A 22,321-nucleotide genomic window follows, 5' to 3' on the forward strand; every position below is an offset into this window, starting at 1 on the left:
TGGATGGACCCCTTGCGGTCCCTTGGGGCCCCTTGCCTCATCTATTCTGACATTATCATGGCATGTGTGAAAAGGCGCAAGATGGAGAAGACCCTGTGGTAAGGAGCAGCTGCTGGCCAACAATAAGGTTAGTTAAACGAATAGTATCCTGTTTGATGGCGCTCATATGATGGTTGTGACTCTCCTCACAACTTGGTCTCCATAGTTTCCAAGGTCTGGTCTTGGGAGAAAGATTTCCCACACACATTGATGGATTTGAACTGCTCAGAGATCTCCAGCAGTGTCTTCCCCTTGGTCTCGGGCACAAAAAAGAAGGTGTAGAGAAAGGCCACCAGGCACACGCAAGCGAACAGCACAAAGGAGAAGGACGGCAGGTATTGCTGGGACAGAGAAGAACAGAGAGGTTCGTTTGTGGATGGGAAAACTGGTTGCCAAATATATAAGGATAGTGTCCAGTGTCATCCATTGGAATACTTTACTGACATGAAGAGGTATTTTTTGTTACTACCCTATCACTTTCAAGACCAGAGCTCTGTAGACTATTTATTTCAGCTATTAGTTCTGCAGCTATTTAAGTTGTTCTTCCAGAAAAAAAGCTTTTTTGACAAATCTGCTGTACCAATGTTTAAATTATAGCTCTTGTGATTCACAGCAGTAGGGTAAATACTTAACATATTTGCTTTATCTGTTTGAATTACGCCATACCCAGTAAGAATCACCAGCATCATTTCATTTCCATAACTTTCAGGTTTTAAAAAGAATTACAAAGGTTTTATATCAGCTGATAAGATGGTTGTTATAAACAGGAACACCATAATCACCAATCAAACAAGCCTCAACACAGTAAATATTCTTGAAAAGAGCAGCAATGCTCACAATGAGGAAAGGGAAGCTCAGGCCCAGCACAGCTTGTACCAGTCGGCGTTGGATTCCAATGAAGCTGAATGCCGCCGGTCGACAAGACTGGATGAAGACTTCATTGGCAAGAGTGATGCTTATTCCACCTATAACCCCCCCCCCCACACACACACACACACCCCAAATAAAAATGGGATTAGGGTAATTTTTACTGTATTTGTATGTGCAGCTATTTGTTAACATACGAAACACAGTGCTTACATACTTGGCCCTCCCACAAAAGACAAGTTGAAGAGCATGAAGAGTCCAGCGGTGGTGTATGGAACCCACTGGCCGACATCCTGTGAGAGGACAGTTTTATTAAACATGTAATATTTATATATGAGGGTGCTACAGTTTTGCACTGCTTTGCCAATAAACCAACGTGAGGGAGAAAGCTTTAGCAAAAGCCTCACCTTCAGATTGAGCGTGACGGTGATCAACACCAGCAAGGCCGACATCGCCCCGAAGCCCCCCCAGAGCAATGGCCGCCTCCCTGTGTGTTCAATGAGCAGGCTCTGAAAGACAAAGAGAGGGATGGATGGAGTGATATTGGCAAGAGGGTGCCTCCTTGTGGCAAAAACCTTGGAGTGACCACACTAGTCCATTAACTCACAGAGAAGAGAGACGTGAGGACATCAACCACTCCAAGGCCGAGCATGACGTAGCGGATGTTCCCCTTCGGGATGCCTGCCTCCAGGAAGATGTTGTAGGAGAAGATGTTGATCTGGGCGGCAGGGAAGGATCAGATGACTTCCACAACATATTTTAAGTAATCCATAATATAATTTATGGTTATTACGCTGCTCTGTGCAATACCTGATACGGAGTAGTCAATCAGCAGTCAGTTATTTCTGAATAAAGACCATTGTCAAAAGCAACCACTTCTCCACCTAGATTTACTCCGCCTCATGCTATGCCCTAGCAGCGACATCTTACACCTCGTAATAACCCCAGAGGTCTTGTATCACTCTGAAGAGGGTTATTTTGTGATAATGACAGACACATTACGCATACGACGCGACACATTATCCCTTACATATTCAAATTATGATCCAATTGATGTTGGACTTTTCCCATTGCCAGACCACCAACTTGGAAGGTATGTTCTTACCGCTGAAATCCCTGAAAACTGGATGCCGACGGTGATAACCGCCATGGTGATGAGCTGCCACCGGATGCTCCTGTCTCTTATTAATTCCATCAGAGTTTTATTTTGGACTCCCTTGATGGCCTTCTGCTCGGCCTTCATTTCATCTATCTCTACTTTGTACTCATCTTTGCTGCCCCATAGAAACTGGAGCGCTGGATGGATGGAAGGACCAACAGATGTGGCATTACACAACTACAACAACAATTCATGAAGTTCCAGTTGTATTCAGCCAAAGGATTTAATGAGGGCTTCGTCAAAGCCTCATTGGCCTGTCATGACAGATCTCACACTGCATGTTAATGTCTCCAAGGTCAGTGGGCATTGTTGTGGTTAATTAGTAACCTGTTATGGTTAAATTAGCTACCCCACATGAAAAACCTACTATATGTTATACTTACTGTGATGCGATAAAAAACAAATTGAATGTATAAAAAAGCCCTTTAAAAATTACTTTCAAAATTAGTACACCTTGAGGCCAAAAGTTGGCGCCCAAAATCGAATAGACCTTGAGGCCGACTATAAAAGCATGAAGTACAACCAAAGATAATCAGTCGGCTTCGTGAAGTCTACTAGTTTGTTGTCATGTGTCGTATTTTCGTGTTTCCAATAGATAATAAACTTGATGTCATCTGATTTTTTTCGTTCCAGTGCTTTTTCTCCCAAGTTTGATGCCAGAAAATGATATAAATGTCCTGCAGAGATGCAGGCTTTTTTCATAGGCCCAGACCTGAATCTCTTTTGTCCAAGACAATTGGTGAGCCAGCCAGGAGAGAGCGATGACTAAGACTGAGGCTGAAGGCCTGGGGTAGTCGGCCTGCATTTCAAAGAAACTATTGACTAAAAAAATAAATAAAATAAATAAAAATGTCAAAAAGGTAGGCAAAGTTTTTTTTCCTTGGAAATAAGTTCTGTGTCTGAGTGCAGGACTCCACCTAGGTTGAAGGTATCTGGGAAGTATCTTCTCCAACGAACTTTAAATATTGACCTAGTTAAAAATTTCTGTAATTAAAAATTTGTGACCCACCACAGACTTTAGGTACATTTGGTACCTTTAGACTTTTTTGCAGCGTTTAAAAGTCAAGAATCAGAGCTTTAAATCAAGGTGTCACTTGTGTGAATCAAGCAAGTATTTTTAATGTTATGACTTGTTATTGACGAGAGTGCAGCAAACTATGCTTCTGAGATAATCACCCTCAGTTTCCCCAACACTTGGACCCATTCAGCTGGCTCTCGAAATGCAAACGCATGGAGGACCAACAATGCCACATGGCTACTTGGCACCTGGCCACTTGACACCCTGCTGAATGGAGACTTGACACCCTGCCGAATGGGGGAATCTCTGCATTGTTCTTGTCTTCTTGTCATCTTTGTTTCTAAAAAAGCTTTTATTTAAAAAAATACATGTTTTATAAAAGTGGAATTATTTAGGAGTTTGAAAGTGTGGACAACACGACAAAATGTAAAGTCTGTCAGTTATGTTAGTGTCTGTAAAACAACCTCGTGCGTATTTTGGTATATAAATGTGCTTATGTCAAATAGCCAACATCACCCAGGGATGTTACTAGTTGACCAGTGACTATCGCACTGGTCAGATTAAGGTCTGCGATATAATTTTGAGCTACCGCCACCCGCTTCTTGTAATCCATAACAACATGGAGATGAAAATCTTACAGAAGTGACGTCAGCTTTTCTTCTTCGCGACTTATGCCACTTACACAACAATGTCTCCAGCTGTGTGCGTAAAACTAGTAATATTCAAAGGTTGAACTCTATCAAAACAGTTTCACATTGTGACTTCACATCACATTGAATATGGAGGAATGATTTCCGCCTGGATGGTCATTTTAATGGAAACGATCGATCTGCGTTATTCAGCGCTGTTCAGCGTCTCTGTCAGTGAACTGTGTTTCTCCATGTAATCTAACGGGAATATTTAACTTGGCGGCTTAACATTTATCTACTATTAATAAATCAAACTTTGAAAATATATTGAGAGATAAGAAAAAAAACACAATCAAACATGAATCTGGTAGAATCTTTTTTCGACCCTCTTTGGCAGCTTATGGCGATTTTAGAAATGCACGACAAATCAAGTTATGTTGCGCTGGGGCACATTTTTATCAGAAAAAGGAACTTGAACGGAAGCTGATGTGAAAAAAATCCATGTGCATGTGTGTTTATGAAAGACCATGGTATAAAAAGAATTAGTGATTCTCTGTTAAGTGGCAGTTAACAACAATAGTCTAGGCTGAGATAGTATAAATAGATATTCAACAGTTTGGACCGTCAGATTATTATGAGAGACTGGATTGTGAGATCTATCGTAGTGGTGTGATGTTGAAGCAGGTATTTAGTTGCTGGAAAAAGTGTTGGTTGGTTCATTAATACAATTTTGGTGGAGGTGAGAAGTACGTTCAGTGTTCAGAACTGTAGTTTTTGCTTTGCTTATGGATTTTTATTGCAAAGCATTCCAAAAAAATAAAACAAAATGAATCAACAAAAATTGGCTACTTGCGATGCACCTCATTTTAAAATGCATCGCGATGCAAATGTGGAAGGTTATGCATTGATGCAGCAGTAAAACGCGGTCGAGAATATAGAAGTATAGTCGAGGCCTATACAGGATGAACAAGAAGAAGTCAAACCATAACATAAATTTCTAGTCTGAAGATTTTTTAGTGATTAAAATAACAGCCTACACACATTTAAAAAGGAGAAGCCAGACCGTACCATTTATTTCTAGTCTGCGTATTTTACTGTGATTAGAATAACAGCCTATAAGAAATTGAACAGTCCCCGTCGTGGTTGTGAAGCTCTGGTGACATAGGAGATCAGGTGCTGGACCGACCAATCAGAAGCCACACTGTAGGACGTGCTGAGTGACATTGACTGTGTCGTGTTTCACTCCACCCCTGATGACATCAGCGAGTTTACGAAAGTGGCGACTAGCTTCACGGGCAACGCATGCAGCCCTTGATGCTGCGTCATGAGCAAAGCGCTGTCATACTAACTGAGGAGGGCTTTGAAAAAGACGAAGCGTCGGTGCTCTCCCCGGCACGATACATTGAGATGCAACGAGAATCATTGACAATCGTAATCGAATCGAATTGTGAGGCCAGTGAAGACCTCTGATAAATATGTTTATGTGACGTTGCCTTTGCAGTAATGATACACACGGCAGATATGATACATAATAGCAGCAGAAATACATTACTTCTGGTTTATATAGTTATTTCTTTTCTGTTTTGAGTTTTTGTTTTGTGCCAAAGTGATCTGCTGGTTGAGATAAGATAATCCCATAGAAAAGGGTAGTCTGCAATGTTACAGCAGAAAGGATATGATACAGTAAATAAGTAAACAGAATAGTTTATACACTACACATTAAATAGTAATATTGCTTAAGGGAATTGTCAGTTTTGATTATATACAGCAGATAAACAGTTATATACACAGACAGTGTGTTCAAATCCGTACCAGTTTCCTTTTTAAGGGCAAGCTGGTAATTGTTTAAGTATAATCTAACAGCGTATTTTTTATTTTTTACTCTAGAAGTAATCTCGACCTGACATTAAATAAGGTAGCTGTTGATATACAGTGTAAAACTTAGCAAGTAGGGTAACAAAGAGGTATTTATTTTGTACACTGGAGAGGTGATGGAATGGGTGTGTTGGCATACTAAAAATTTAAACATTAAAATAAATGTGAAAAACATTGGCTGTCTCAATGGTTTTAATTTGGGCATTCCAAAATTTTAACTTTAAATTTGAAAATCATGTGAATAAATTAAAGTTGTAATTGTGTATTGATGAATATTAAACAACCCGTCTATCGAGTGTTTTTTTCCCGCAGTTTTAAGCATTTGAATAGGAATCCAGTAGACTGAAGTTTGACCTCTAACCAGCATAGAAGTGACTGCATCTGATTTGGAAGAAAATAATTGCATAATATATCAGCATGATGAAGGCCATAACTTGTCCAGCAGTCAGAGGTCCTTTTGAATTATTGATAATTGTATTTAACTTATTTGCAAATACGATTATATAATAAGCTTAATTGGAATTATTGTAAGATGAAATGCATGCAAAAATACAAATGAAAAGACCTTGATTGAAGTCAGCTCTATACCTCTTATTGAGATCCATTGTTAAAATTATTGTCGGATATTATTGAGTGCCCTATAGAACCAGAATCATTTTGATTAGCTCTTGTTTATTTTCCTAAATTTATGTGGTTATTGAAGCAATGTTCAGTTTGGGTTAATCATTACTGTGATATCACCTAGAGACATTGCTATCAGAGAACCCAAAGTATTTCCCGATGACACTGCCTGTTTGACAACGTCTGCAGCAAGCACATTAAGCGCCACGGGATGTCACCGAGGCCCTAAGGACATTCCAATCTGCCTGATATTCTGCGGAGAGACACTCTACTCCTGCATTGCCGAGAAGGTCTGTGAAAACCTTGTGTACAGAGATCCAGTGTAGCCAACATCAGGTGGAGTAACATTATCTGAACAACGAACAAATGTCTGTTGTGTGAAATGAAATGCAAGCGTCAACTTCTGATCTTCCTCCTCTCCACGTACAAACATGAAGTGTTTGACCCCCAACGGCCGCAAACACACAACACACAACCAACTATGCTCCAATGGACCTGCATCCGGTGATGCCACTGCATCAGACAAAGCACCGAACTGAATGACTGCAATCAGAATGTTTTTCTGCTCCAACTGGGAGCTGTGGAAATGCTGGAAATATATTTGTGATCCCCGGAGGTGGCCTTTGTGTATGTTTGCAGCAGTTGTATTATCAATTTGTCTATGCTGATAGTACACTGATTACTAAACGTTCTCTAAGAAAAGCTTCATTGTGATTTGAGTACTGACGAATTAACATTAAATCATTTTCAAAATTCAAGGAGATGGTTTCAATAGTTAGTCAATTAAATAGTCAAGTAGAAACATGATTAGGCCCAGATTATATACAAAAGTGATTGCTTATATATATACATATATATATATATTTTAAGTAAAGGTGTTAACGTGATTGAAAATGCCAAATAACCTATCGATTTTTCTCTAATCAGACTGCAGAATGATGTGACATATAGTTGAATATAAGAGATAGGACTGGCCAAGAGATAGGACTAGCAGTTCAAAGCTTAACTCATTATTCATGTGATTTTTTTAGAAGTTAGGTAACACAAAGTGACCATGAGATGATAGATAGTTGATCAAATGTTATCGATCGACCCCAGTCATGCACCTATTAGCTTGGTGACTGCTGGAGATCTGAGGTTTATTGTTTACAGTTATTAGTTGCATCTTTAAGGGTATAAGTAAAATTGTATAAATAAATTAGGAATACGCTATTGAACGCTAAATTTTTAAATGCTCTAGTGTGTGAATCGCATTATTTTTTCTTACCCTCTCTAGTTGCTTAGCATATTGTTGAAGTTATGTGGACCGTCCAGTAAGGTTTTTTCTTCTACATTACAAAATTTATTTTGGCTGGTTTTCAGTTAATTAATGGCAGAAAATTCATTTGAATGTTGATTGTTTATTGATCTGCTTGTGTCATGGGTACACAGGACTTGCTAAAATACTTAGAACAGGATGAGCTGGCACAAAAGAAAATTCACTATTTAAGTCATGACATTTATTTTATTATTTATTTTCTCCTCAGGGTCACACCCTGGCATGGCCTTTCAGGGGTGTTGTGATAATTGTTTTTTCAGATCGTGGAATGAGACAGCATTTGCCCAGCCGTTTAGATGAGAGAAAATCTCTGTTGATTTTAAACAAGTATTTGCACCTGCTCCATGTTGGGTTTGCTGGATTGCAAAACTGTGGATGAGGGAGATTGGTCTATGTTATCTCTGTTGTTGCAATTTTATGGAGATTACGTCTTGTTGCATACTATGCTCAGGAAATTGGTGTCAAGGTTATAGTTTTGATTTCATGCTATAGCCTTTATCTTGCTATGAAGCAAATCGTCTAATTTCTCTCCGACAACAGCTCTCCCTCATCACCATGTTCAACATTTCACTTCTCACGTAACTTTAAAGTGGTGCACCAATCCTACTCTAACTTCTCTTCCTCCCTCTTATGGAAATTCACATGACTGCTTGGCAGCGATAGCCATTAACACTTTGCCCCACCCAGATCTTGATACTGAAGCTCTTGAAAAGTTAAACTACAATGAATTTCACTCATGAGTACAACTATCAGGAGGATTTTCATTTTGTCTGTCTGTCGGTCATCTGTTTTTGTGTAAAACAGTGTTTGTCTATTTTGTACAACTGGTTGTGTTTGTGTATTTTGTGTTGTGTTTTTGTAAAACTGTCCATTATTTTATTTTGATTCAATGAATGTGTACGGGCAATGTGATATGGTGCGGTGCAAACTGATTAATGTGATATACAGAACAACCGTTTAATGTTTTGATGCCCTCCATTCTGATCTCCCTATTTGTGTTATTTACACTAATGTACTTGACCCCATCTCTATGGGAAATGATGGAACCAATGCAGCCAACAAAGCCTTCATACCTCATATTGGTCTTGTCTGATAATGGTTGTTTCCCCCAGATGACGGCACAGGATTCCTCACTAATGTTGTTTTTTCCTCTACTTATAGGCATTCTGCACTGAAATATTGTTGAGGAAAACCAAAGTTTGTGGTGGCAGAGCCATTTGATCGGCAGGGAGAGCTGTATCTACCCTGCTTGTTTTCATTGCTTTGCTTGTTTTGACATATGTGATCTACCGCATACTTTAGGGTCATTTGGCGGCTTTCGCCTTTTTTTCCCCGCATCACTTGAAAGTGGAGAATCAGAGCTTCCAAACAAGGTGTCACTTGTGCGAATCAAGCAAATATTTTTAAAGCTATGACTTGTTATGGTGTTATGGTGAGTACCATTTGTCAAAAAGGGGCGATAGTAGGAGAATTACGTAAACATAATGATTGTGCTTAGAACAATACAGGAAGAGGTGTTTCCACCGCCAGATTTTTGCATTCCAAAAACATGCACACATCATCGTCTGACCAGCAATGGACACTCGTCACCAGGTCCCTGGGCGCGTCCACGAATGCTGCCCACTGCTCCTGGCTGCGCCCCCGGAGGAAGGACAAGCCAAGGATGGGTTAATACAGAGGTGTGTGTGTGTGTGCGTGCATGTGTTGTAGTGTGGTGTGACAATTAAAGATTCTTCTTCTTCTCTACATAATTCCCTTCTATCTTTTCCCCCCGCTTTGTATTATATTTTTGAATCTTATTTAATTTTTATTTCGTTTTATTTATCTTATTCTATTCACTAACTGCATTACGTTTAAGAAAATCAGTTAGTTTTAGTTTGTTAGCTAGGTAGGAATTAGGTTAGCTATTATGTTCGGTTTAGTAACTATTGTGCATAATCTTCGGGTGCCTTGTAAAGGTATTTCACTGCGTATACGTATGAAAGTGTGTATATGTATATGGCGAATAAACCTCTTGAATCTTGAAAGGCTCTATCAAGCTGACTCCCTATCGTGGTTAAAACATTGTTTGGTGATTACTGACATGTTTTTGTTAATGGAAGCCTGGTGAAGGCAAGCTGGACTGAGTTCTTTCCTGCCATTAGTAATGGCAACATTCGAGAAATGCATCCAAGGAAAAATTGAAAACCCTGCATAATTCGAATGATATTCTATGAACATTATCTCCTACATAGGAGACATTGTGATAATATAATTCTGTTGTTACACTAGGGTGCACGCGTTTACTTTAGGGGCCGAGACTGTGGTCAACCATTCAACATCATTTTTAGGGAATCACAGAATTATTCCACTTTTACAATCGTGGACATACGTAGACCAAACAATATTGTCACAATGTGTGTGTCTCTCACCCAAGTGTTTTAGTCTATGTGCCTAGGTCAAAGCAACTCTACCCGTCCCACTTGATGGACCACTACACGACCAGAGATGTGACCAATAATCATGCAGACGGCTACAACTGGTCAACCGCCTGGGATCCAAACAGCGGCGCCGAGCCATACACTCCCAACACCAACCACCTCCAAAACGCCAGCACCGGACGAGACCGCCCCACCACCTCAGCCCTCCCCAGGACACCCCACTGCACCGAAGACACCACCCCATCGAACACATGGCCGACTCCCCTCCATTCTGCGACTCCAGTCCACGTGGACTCCTCCCTCACCATCATCGACCAGGATGACTGGATGCGACCTCTCAGTTGCAGCCCCACTACACTGGATTCCTCAGACCTGTCATCCAGCTCATCCAGATCCTCGCCTGATGACGCCCCTCCTCCAAACAACAGCCCTCCAAACAATGCCCCTCCAAACAACGCCCCTCCAAACAACTCCCCACAGGAGGGCTCAGAATCCACAGAAACACGTTCTTTGCTTGACCTGCCACAGTGGCAGCTATGTTTTTGTCAGTTTTCTGGTCCCTTCGGGCCAGGGTCCCACCAGCTACAGCCATCCATTTACAGTATGTAAAATATGTGTCAGGGAGCAACGCCAGACCCAGGCACTAAGGGCCCACCTCAGATCTAGGGATTGCTTCAAGCACCTGGCATTTCAATAAAGTTGCAAGTTAAAGTGGCCAAACTCATTCTCGCCAATAACAGATCTCCACCCTCATTCCAACTGGGATTGTTTTTATGACACAAAAAGAGGAGAGATATGTAAATAAGCAAAAGCCTTGCCATGACTATAAAGCGATGACGACAACCACAGATAAGCAGTCAGTTTTGTGAAGCGTACTCTGAGTTTGCTGTTGTGTTTATTTTATGTTTTATACAGATCAGATCAGATTTTGTTTGCATTGTGCTTTTTCTTCCCACGTTTTTAATCCAGAAAATGTTAAAAACGTTGTGCAAAGTTCCAGGCTTTTTTCACAGGCCCAGACCTGAATGTCTTTTGTCTACAACAGCATGCCTTAGGAAGTGGATAACAGGAAGTGAAACATCCCAAGTAGAAACAATGCTCTCTTTTTTTGTTGCCTTGTCTTGTCTTGTCGTGACGACATGAGTTGCTTAAAATTGTGACTATAAGAAGAAATCACAACCACTCGATTGAAATTAGCCATCCTTGCAAAAAATGTATCCTTAAATCTTCCTCCCTGGTTTCATCTTGTCATGATTCTATAAACATTGCAATTTTAGTTTTATGCCCCAGTTGATAAGAGTCCATTTCCCTCATGTAAAGAATTGCACTCATTGTCAGCACAAAGTGGCCTAAAGGTTATTCAAATAATCATGAGCATGTGGATCTTTTGATTTCACCTTATAAGATACACATTCTTGGATTTAATTTGATAATAAATGAAGATTAGTAACACAGAGATCTGAGAATTCACACCACTGCAGTTGAACATCAACCAGTGTCATTGAAATGCCCTTTCTTGTGTTTGTGCAGCTACTTTCAGATCAGGAGGAGGACAGATGAAATAGACCAACCTTTCTTGCATGCATCGACATCCCCTTTGTCTATCAGTGAGTATCTGGGGGCCTCTGGAAAGAAAGGCAACACGAGCAGCTGAACCACCGCAAAACATGTTGGGACAGACAGCAGAATGGTCCATGTCTCCTCGCGACCGAGGATCTCACTGGTCCACATGAAAAAACAAAAGAGATGCATTAAGGCAAAACAAATCCTTGACATATTAAATATAGAAAACTTGGGTAGAGTGGTTTAAATCGTTTTTCAAGTTCTCACTAGAAACTTATTGATGAGCGAGTACCTCAATCCAAAAATCCGTCCGGACAATTTGCCGAAGGTGGAGAAGATGATGCATGTCACTGTCACCATGCCTTGGATATTTTTGGGTGAACTCTCCCCCAGATATATGGTGTGGATGATCGTTCCCAGACCTAAAGGCCCCCACATCCACCTCATAGTTAAGTGGATAATATTTTAAGTTAAAATTGTTTTTGTTTTTTTTGCCAAATGCTCACCTGCTCCGAAGCCGTACAGAAAGCGTGCAATCATGATCATTTCAAAGGAATTGGCCTGTTTACTCATCAGCATGAACACCGCTGCAACAATATTGATGAGGTTGTTCCCGATCATGGCTTTCTTTCTAGGGGTTAAGGAAGAAAGGAATGCAGTGTCTTCAATTGATCAATCAATCAAACTTTACTTAACTTTATATACAGTAAAAGGCAATGCATGTACAACTTTACATAAAATGACATACAAAAAAGAAAAATAATGAAAATTGTATTTGAAACTATTGTTCAACCATAAACTGCAATATCCAAAAGTAAACACAATAAAGAAAGATAGCTGCAGGCAGCAATACGTGGAGTCCAGGGTAGTTGCCCTTCATGCTTTGGCTCTCTATTCTGGTGTGTTTTGTTCCTGCAGAAGTTCATTTTTTCCGGCCTGGTTACAGTGTAATTCTATCATAGGGCGGCGTTTGCGGCTGTGGGTGGGTTTTCTACGTGGCAACTAAAGGCAGTTATCATTCTGAAGTAGGGCTGCATGTTTTAGGGTGAAAACAATAATCATGATTATTTTTGTCAATATTATGATCATGATTATTTATCACGATTATTAATCCATTTTGGCATTTGCCATTTTATGGCACTTTGTAAATCAACACAAAACTGTCTTCACAATAATAATGTTTTTCATACACCTACAAATAAATAAACTAAGGTAAGTGTTTAACTGACTTCAATTGTAGAGGATACTGTATATAACTAAATGAATTTTGTGTCGTGGACTACACATTTATGTTGTAATTGTAACAAATCTTTGAGGCAACTGGAAGGGAACCCAAACACACAAAAATAATAAAAATATTTCAAAACACATACACAATCAATACATCTTCCTTGTATTATATTGTATGTTATGGTTATTGTTACCAGTAATTATAATTCAGGAAATTTGTATACATTGCGATCTCTGGAATGCCTATACATTTTGACAGTCATGTAACTGGGTTTTATTTAATAGAAAATACTCTAGTGCATGTCAGTTGTCCTCAGAAAAGTATATATTAATGATGTTTAATACGCTGCCCTTTGTAAATCCAATTGCCTTTTGGTAAAATAATACCTGTCTCTTTGTTACGTTGTATGTCTCCTGCTACTCACTGTGGCAGTTAGAGGACAACTCCCTTTGTGTCGTCACCGGCCCAGATGTATTGCACATACATGCAAAAATTTGCATAAACCACGCTACCATAACCAAACCGCATATTTTGACTTATAATTATCTCTTTGATATCTTTTTGATTTTGCGCGTTTACCTCTTTGACAAAAGCCTGGAAAGTTCAAGTGAGAATAATTTTCAAGAGCGCGAGCATAAATACAACGAGAGGCTGTGAAGGCGAACGGGTGAGTAGATGACTTTCTGTGTTCAGCGTGATGACGTTTAATGTCCCTGACAACCTCTGTAGTCTCATTTAGCCATTTGTTTGCAGCTGCCTTTTTTAAGACACTTACAAGCTTCCAAATTCACGAGTGGGGTATTTACTGATGTATTAAATATGTCGGTAAGTACCTCACTCTTTAGAACATACATTTTTTGTGTTGTAGAACAAAACTTGAAAATCCCTTAAGCGGGGAAGCTTAAGTGGAAGCGGGCTGGGCGGAAGCGAATCAGCAACCTCTCTCTGTTCCAGAACCTCCTGATTTACAAATTAAGCACTGCACACAGTAACGCACACACACACACACACACACACACACACACACACACACACACACACACACACACACACACACACACACACACACACACACACACACACACACACCCTCCAACTTCAACCTACCTCCCAAACATGCCTGTGACATTTTTGACATTGAGGGCAGCGACAAGCCCCCCGACAGCATATAGTGCGACGATGGCCGACCATATGATTGTGACTGTCTGCAGAGGAGGGTGTTCGCCATACCTCTCATACCAACTGCTGTTGATGAAATGCTGAATGTACTGCAAAGCAAAGGACAGCAGTTAAGAGGAAGTGTCCAGATGCCTTAGCCCTTGTTTTACTGAAAAAAATAAAAGGATGCATCAAGACACAGGCATCACAGATTGTTGATTGTGCTTGATAAAGCTATTAGCTATGACGTAAAACTTGGAGAAAGATTTGAGAATGGCCAAGACACACTATACAAACAAATTATTCAGTAAGTTTTCATTTTAATGCACTGACTCAAGCTAAGAGTTCAAATCACTTTTATTATCCTTTTATAAATTAATTCATATACATTTTTCACAAAAAAGGGGGCTAAACATTGATAACAACTATGCAACGAAATGCATCTCACCGGTGAGGGGGAACTGATACCAGTGGTGTGGAATCCATTTTGAAAGGATCCTCCGAGGCCCAAAACAAGGATGAAGATTAGTGCATTTCCGCTGGTCTGAAGTCGACATATAAAAAGTCGGTGTACAACACATTAGAACTTATTGTATCAGTCATGGATTTTTGAACCAATATTTGACTATTTGGAGACGTGCCTCAAATCGTAGAAGGCCTTGCAACCCCATCTGCGATCTCTGGCGACCCCGTATGGGGGTCTGGCACCACAGGTTGGGAATCATTGCTGTCACAGGCCTAACGCATAGTAGAGGTCAAATTGTATTTTTTTAAAGAAATGATCCGGGCATTTTCCCAGTGGGCCGAGGCATCTTGGGGCTGATATATAAAAAAAAAAAGAAATTTGTCCAACGACAAGAAGTAGAAGCAGACACGACATCAAACACTGAGACCAGAAGACGACAGACTTGGTAGAGAACATGCTGTGTTCAAGTAAACTCGGAAAATCGTGCTGCGTTTCAGATAACCCAGGAAACTGTAAAACGCACCCAACAAGACTAAACTGGACCCCTTGTACATCTGCCTGCTGCTGTATTATTATTATTTTTATTATTTATTATTATTATTATTATTATTATTATTATTATTATTATTATTATTATTATTATTATTATTATTATTATGTTATTATTGTTGTTGTTATTGTTATTGTTGTTATTATATTATCATTATTATTATTATTATTATTATTATTATTATTATTATTATTATTATTATATTTTGCTATATCATTTTGTTTTTTGTTTTATTTATTTTGAAGGTAAATCGTTAATTTGTATTTTTTTTATTTAGGTTTATTTTATATTGCCATTTTTTCTATTTTTTACCCTATAATTATTGGCTATTTTTTTGGTGCATGCTGTTGTTAAAGCAGCACAATGTAACTTTTGGTATTTGGTATTTGGCACCCCTACAGTTTCTGAGTGCAATTGCACTTTTACACCACTGTTGTAAAACTCACTCCTGTGTCCGAAAATAATTTATTTTACTGGACAAAAGTGAACCTACCTTGGTCACATTTCAATAACTACACCACTACACCTTACACCAAGGTTACAGCTAGCATTCAACCCACGGCTCTTGGGGAGCAGCAGGGAGAGAGGGCGCGGGGAGAAAAGGGGCCCCCTGTTATCGGTGTAGGTACCAGATGTGCTCGGCCTGGCAGATCAGCCCACGCGAGTCGTAATGAAGCAATAAAAGTGAGGGCCAGTACGTGTCTGAGGTGAGGTGCGATCCTCACCTCAGACACGTACTGGCCCATCTCACCCGCGATGTCAAATAGGTGGAGCGGCTGCAATTTGTATGAGCATTATTACCGGAGATTTTTTATTTAAAAAAATTTACAATTAATTTTACAAGGCCAAAAAAGTGGTAAATACCGAAACCAAACATCAACAAAGTGACTTTGTGCCGTAAAGAGTAACGCACTTTTCCCACACTTTCGTACCCAAACACCAAAGTGACATAGATGCAAAACAGGTGTTCGGGGGATGGTGGATGATTCTCCACATTACAAGACAGAGGACCATCAAAATGATTTTGTCGCTGCTATTTTAAAGTAAAAAAGTTGCATACTGTTGCTTTAAACTGCAATTTCCTGCAATTCTGTCTATCTATGGTTTTATTGTACAGACATGATGGAGTACATCCAAACTTTCACGGATCAAGTCTCCTCGCCATGAGCATGGAACTTACATTGAAATCCTGTCCTCACTGCTGTTGTTTGGCTAGTCAGATCCACTCTACTCACATTATTGACTGTCAGTCTGCTTTACAAATGCCTGTTATTATAAACCATAGACCCAAATCACGTAACTTCCCTGTAAGATACAGCAATCCAAACAATTTTTTTCCGGATTGGACTTTGACTATCAGTCCCCGACAAAGCCATGCACCTAGAACAATAAAAATAGCTTTATTAAATGTAAGGTAACTTACTAATTAGTCATTTTTAGTTGATGACCTTATATGTAACCATAACCTGTATTTCACTCTACTGACTGAGACCTGGCTGGACAGAAAGGGCACAGTAGCACTCATTGAAACAGCACCACCTCATTTCAAATGAATCCAAACCACCAGAGCTGATAAGAGAGGCGATGGAATAGCTGCTGTCTTCTCTGATAGTTATAGCTGCAATATCTATAAACTGCAGTGCTCTGATTTGAATCATTACTGTCTATCGACAACCAAAATCGAATTGTGACTTTCTTAATTATTTCTCTGAGCTACTGTCCAAGTTCTCCATGGATTATGATTTTATGTTGGGCTTGTGTGTCCTTCTGCGTCCCATGGGGGGGGGGCACACCATGTGGCCTCCTTCGGGCAGTGCAGTCTCCTGTCGTCACACCAGGCTGCCAGGGTACCTGCCCTCTGGCATTCTCAGTGCACAGAGCGCTGGTGGTGCCGTCTGCCGCCCCCTGTTCTGTGGTCCACATGCTCGGGGCTGACCAGGGGCCTGATGGGGGCGCAGAGCTGTGCGACATAGCGGAGGCGCTTGGCGGACCGCTGTAGGTCAGCTGCCACCAGCTATGCGAGGTGGGCGCACTGGGGCATGGTTGGGTCCGGGGGTAGGCTGCTGCGTGGTTGCTCCCCGGCCTGCTGCGCCCCTGTATCGATCCGGTCGCGACTTGCCTATCTCTCCCAGTGCCAAAACTCATACTGTACTCAGCACATACACCACACAATAGACAGAGGGCTTGCGGGATGCGGGCGGGGATGCAGCGGGCAGCTGCCATCTTGCCTGTCACGCTTCTGTCCGAGCCTGCTTCTCGTCCGTCCCGAAATTTTAATCCCACTCACATTAGTTTAGAACACATACACTCGCACACCAATCCTACTCCAAACAACACTCCATCGGACCAGGGTCTGCGGGGCTGGAGGGGTGTGAGTGATTCGGGTTTGACTTCCCTGACGGACTATCATCCCCAACTCCACAATTTTAACTGCAATTACTAACAGCACACATTGAGCACTGGAGTTTTCCGGGGTGGCCGGTCACTGGCGGGTCGGTGTGGGGGCTTGGTTTGCCGGGGTTGGCCCCCCTCCTGGCCTGGCTGGAGTTCTGACGGCTTGCACCTGGTGGCTTGGGATGTGCTGCGACCTGACGGGGCTGCGGAGATCGCCGCCGGGTGCCTTCTGGGGCCCCTGGGGGGACTGCTTGCCGTTGTGGGTTGGGGTGTGGGGGCGCCTGTTGGCCTTTTGCTTCTGCGGCGCGGCTTCTCTGTGGCAGGCGTCCCAGGTGCTGGGGGTGGTGGAGGGCCTGTATACCTGGCGGCCTGCCGGCATCGGCGGGGGGAGGGTTAACATCGAGGTGCCCCGCGCTGGGCACACGCTCCTACGTGTAATGGCACTTGGCACTCACATCGAGTGGGGCGTCTGGTCGGCTGCGGTGGGGCAGGCTTCCCGTTGTGTGGGGCGTGGGTGGGCATGGGGGTCGGTCTGTCACCGTGGGGCCGGGATCCAGCCCTGCGGTCCATGCCTTGCGCCCGTGGCCCGTTCTGTGCCGGCGGCTGCGTCTTGTGCCTGCGCCTGGGGGTTCTTGATGATTTGAAAATTAAAGCCTGCATTGCAGGCTGAGAACTTGAACTCAACTTGTAGACTAACTCTGTCCTGGATGCAATGACATACAAATACTCCATGTTGTATGCCCTGACAGCACAGGTAAAAAAAATAAAATAAAATAAAATTATGATTGTATAATTATTTCAAGTGATTTTAATATTTAAATGTTGACATTTAAACAGACCCAGATTCTCAAAACTTCATTAGCCTATTGAAGGCATTTGACCTCACTCAGCATGTTTCTAGACCCACCCGCAATAAGGGGCATACTCTGGACTTGGTCATATCAAAGGACTCAATATCACTATACCCTGTGTCATGGATGTTGCTATTTCAGATCATTGTTGCATTTTTTTTTTGATGTGTCTGCTTTTCCTGTACAACAGAGGGGTACCAGGGCAATTGAAAAATGTATCATTAAACATAATACCATTGAAACCCTCTACCCTCTAGTTCTCCAGTAATGACTGCTGCCATGTCTCATTTTGTCTCTTTAGACATAAAAAAAAAAACTGGACGATATTGTTGGTCAGCTCAGGTCCTCCACCTGCTGCCTGGAATCTCTCCCTACCACATTTTAAAAACTGTTTGTAACTGCCTAGCACATCAGGTTTTAGAAATTAGACACTGTTGACCATCAGATTTTATTAGAGAGTTTACAAAAATGGGTCTGCCTATCTGGCCCAGTTTTAAAGTGGTTCAAAACCTACCTACAGGACAGGCAGTTATTTTGTGTCCATTGGAGATTTATCTTGAACGAAGTGGATATTATATGTGGAGTGCCCCAAGGTTTGATTCTTGGACCGTTGTTTAATCTCTATATGCTCCCACTTGCACATATAATAAACAAACACATAATAAATTACCATAATTATGCAGATGATTCCCAACTGTACATATCCCTATCTGCTGATGACTTACTCCCCATACACTCCCTCACTCAGTGTTTTAATGATATTAATGCATGGATGTCACAGAACTATTTACATCTGAACAAAGATAAAACAGAAAAACTCATCTTTGGTGCAAAGGCTCAGAGACAGAAAATTGCAGCTCATCTCAGTTCTGTCTCTGGAGAGAAAAAATGAAGCCCGAAATCTAGGTGTAATCAAAGAAGGTGATCTAAATGTTAAGAGCCATATCAAAAATATTTCAAAAAGTTTCCTGTCAAAAGCAGACTCTGAAAATGTAATCCATGTATTCATAGCAAGTAGATTAGACTACTGTAATGACGCATTCACGGGCCTCCGGAAATCAGCTGTGCAGCGGCTACAGTTAATCCAAAATGCAGCTGCAAGCGTTCACCTCACTGGGACTAAAAGGTTTTAACGCATCACACCTGTTCTTAGATCTCTACATTGGCTGGTTAAAACTACGGTTGATTTTAACATTGACTTAATTTATTGTACTGTATTTTATTTATTTTGTTATTCTGCAAATAATCAAATAAACGTGACTAGACTTGGCAATTTACTTTCTGCTAAAAGAACTAAACATATCTTTACAGTGTACTTTTATACTAAAAGAGCAATCTTATCTTAATACTTCACTGAAGTCAGTTCTGGCTGAGTCACTGAGCTTGCACAAGCCGACTAATGAACACAGAAATACCTCTAATATCGCAGTTTATAATAACAACCTATGAAGCGGTTTGTCTGAAATATTAATTCATGCAGAAACATACATTTACAAATCATTTTCAAATCAATATCCAGTGTTGATTGTTCTTAGATTCTTATGATTCATTAGATAATAATCTTCGATTATGTTAAAATGTTAAAGTATCATTGTTGAATAAAACTTACGAGCGTCCTGACTATGGAATCTGAAGACTCCATTCTGCCCTGATGGAAGAGCTATACACCACTGACATGGGATCTTTTTGTACTATCTGTCAGGTATTATAATATGGAAGTGCATTGCATTCAAAAAGAAAAAAAAGACACCTTATCTCATAATTATAAGATTACGTGGTATTATCTCATAATTATGAGTTAATACCATATAATTAACTTGTGATGATAAGATCCTGATCTCGTAATTATGAGATTACGAGATCAGGACCTCGTAATTACCAGATATTTTCCAAACTGGTATGTTTTCCAAACCAGGACATAGCACACTCTCATACACACACATGGTATGCTCTTATGCACACACCATCGGCCTTTTCATCAGGATTGGGGACAATTATTTTAGAGCTTACTTAAAATAATTATTATTATGATTATTATTATGATTTTTTTTTTTTTTTATGAGTGGAACAAAAGAGGTGGAAATAATAATAATAATAATAATAATAATAATAATAATAATAATAATAAATATAGCCGCATGCAGCAATACACCAGTTTATTAGTTTTAGGTATGTGCTACAGTTCTTTTGGAAGAACTTGTCAATAGTTAACACTTTCTGTCTTCTCATTTAAATCTCCTACGTTTAGCTGTAGGAAACTGTTGATACACGATGTTAAATTTTTTTTTTTTTTTTTTTTACTTTAAAATCAAATCTTGTCATTGTTATAATTTACCTTGTTGTGTGTAAGTACATGTGCAGTCTTAGTGACGGCAGGTGACGTGTCTCATATGCATCAATGATGGCGTATTTACGTAGGTTTACGGGCAGCTGCACCAAGCCACGTAGTTGAGTACGCTCAGCACAGGACACCCAGATGTCAGCTGACGCCCGCAGACTGCCAGATATCTGGGCCCTTTACCACCCACACAGCGGGAGCTAAGGCTGAAAGCCACCCCCTGGAGCACAACTACACCCTATGGGAGAAATTTACTAGTTCATTTAAAAGAAATATGTTCATTATATTCTACCATTAAATAAGAAAGAACATTCGTTATCTTGCCCATATGCTATATGAATGAAGTAAGTGTGTGTGAGACAGGGGTCAGCAAAGACATGAATAAGTGCTTTGTTGACTGTGGGCCATGTGACATGGGAAGGTGTGTGAATGCAAACATCCCCTCATAAAATGTGGCCTGGACTAGTGTCGGGAGGTTTGTTGTTGAAACTGACGTCAAAGAATGCAGACAAATGGCTTCTTTGCACTATTGACCGTATAGGAGGAAGGAAGGGATCCTAATTAGGGAAACAGATATACATTCTCGACCAACAGAAAGAGGTTAAAAGGAGGAGTCCATGAGCGGCTCGGCAGTTCTTTGCCAAACCAACTCAGATTCTGTTGTCACTTCTTGCAAGTGATAATAAAGTCTTATATCTTCAGACCTCAACTCTCTCGAACTTCTCTTCTTCAGTTGAATTGTTAGATGCAGTTTTTTCCACTACAACCCATGACAGCAAACAGCCTCTACATAGCACCAGGTGGCGCTCTTCGCAGCTCCGCCGGGTCGCAGCTCGCCAGAAACCACCTGGCACCAGCCGCAAACTGCCAGGACCCGAACGCTGCCAGCAGGGGTCTCACCCAGTTGCCCCCTTGGCCAATGACACCCCCACACCAACCCGCCTGGTCTGGTGGAATGTCTGTCCTGCAATTTTAATACCACTCATATTAGTTTAGAACACATACACTCGCACATAAATCTAACTCCGAACAGCACTCCACCAGACCAGGGTCTGCGGGGCGAGTGCGAGTGATTCGGGTTCGACATGCTTGAAGGACTCGCACCCCCGCGCCCCGCTATTTTAACTGCAATTGCCAACAGGCGCACATTGAGCACTCGGGATTTCCAGGGTGTCAGACTGCTGGTAGGTTGGTCTGGGGATGTGGTTGGCTGCGGGGCGATTGGGTGAGCCCCCTGCTCGCTTGGTTTCGGGTCCTGGCAGCTTGCGCCTGGTGCCGGCTGGTCTCTGCCATGCTGCGACCCGGCGAGGAACCTTCCAAGGACCCTTGGAGGCTACTTGCTGTCATAGGTGGGGAATGGGGTGCGGGAGGCGGATGTTGGCCTTTGCTCCCGCTGTGTGGCTTCTCTGTGTGGCTTCTCTTCTCTGGAGTGGGGGGACGACGACTTGTCATTCGAGTTTGATCAAAATCGATCACATTTTGGAAAAACTGAAAAATAAAAGTTTCAGGAGCAGACCGATTTGTGACATCATCATCCCCCTCCAGCCACTTAAAAGTACAACACAGAGAGTAAAGAAGGAACATCTACTTACGTCCAAATACATGGAGTATCAAAGCAAAAAATGTCACAATTACAGCTTAGCCAGTAGCCTCGTCCACCATGTTGGGTGTGCTGTAAAACTGCAACATCATATGTCATGTGTAATTGCGTCCTGCCTCCTACACGCTCTACCTGATTATCTGGACATGTCCGGAGTTCATGTGTGAAAACAGTTCTAGATAGGGGATCCAGCTGAAATTCTCAGAATTTCAAAATTAAGACAA

At 41.3% G+C, this 22,321-nt stretch overlaps 1 protein-coding gene across 1 annotated transcript; it reads right to left on the reverse strand.

Annotated features, from left to right (window-relative positions):
- Nucleotides 1-185: 185 nt before the first annotated feature.
- LOC307230529 (solute carrier family 2, facilitated glucose transporter member 5-like) lies at nucleotides 186-22,101 on the reverse strand (the record flags this gene model as incomplete). The annotated part of the gene is made up of 16 exons (XM_080000965.1): nucleotides 186-380; nucleotides 877-974; nucleotides 1,124-1,199; nucleotides 1,314-1,415; nucleotides 1,514-1,624; nucleotides 2,012-2,202; nucleotides 11,518-11,666; nucleotides 11,802-11,931; nucleotides 12,016-12,140; nucleotides 13,848-14,008; nucleotides 14,347-14,442; nucleotides 15,640-15,690; nucleotides 16,851-16,928; nucleotides 21,288-21,361; nucleotides 21,645-21,837; nucleotides 22,090-22,101. 16 exons carry the CDS (start codon nucleotides 22,099-22,101, stop codon nucleotides 186-188), a joined length of 1,842 nt encoding a protein of 613 aa, XP_079857091.1.
- Between the last annotated feature and the right edge of the window lie 220 nt (nucleotides 22,102-22,321).

The sequence above is a fragment of the Zeus faber genome (genome assembly GCF_960531495.2).
Source record: "Zeus faber genome assembly, chromosome: 5".
Lineage (NCBI taxonomy): Eukaryota > Metazoa > Chordata > Actinopteri > Zeiformes > Zeidae > Zeus > Zeus faber.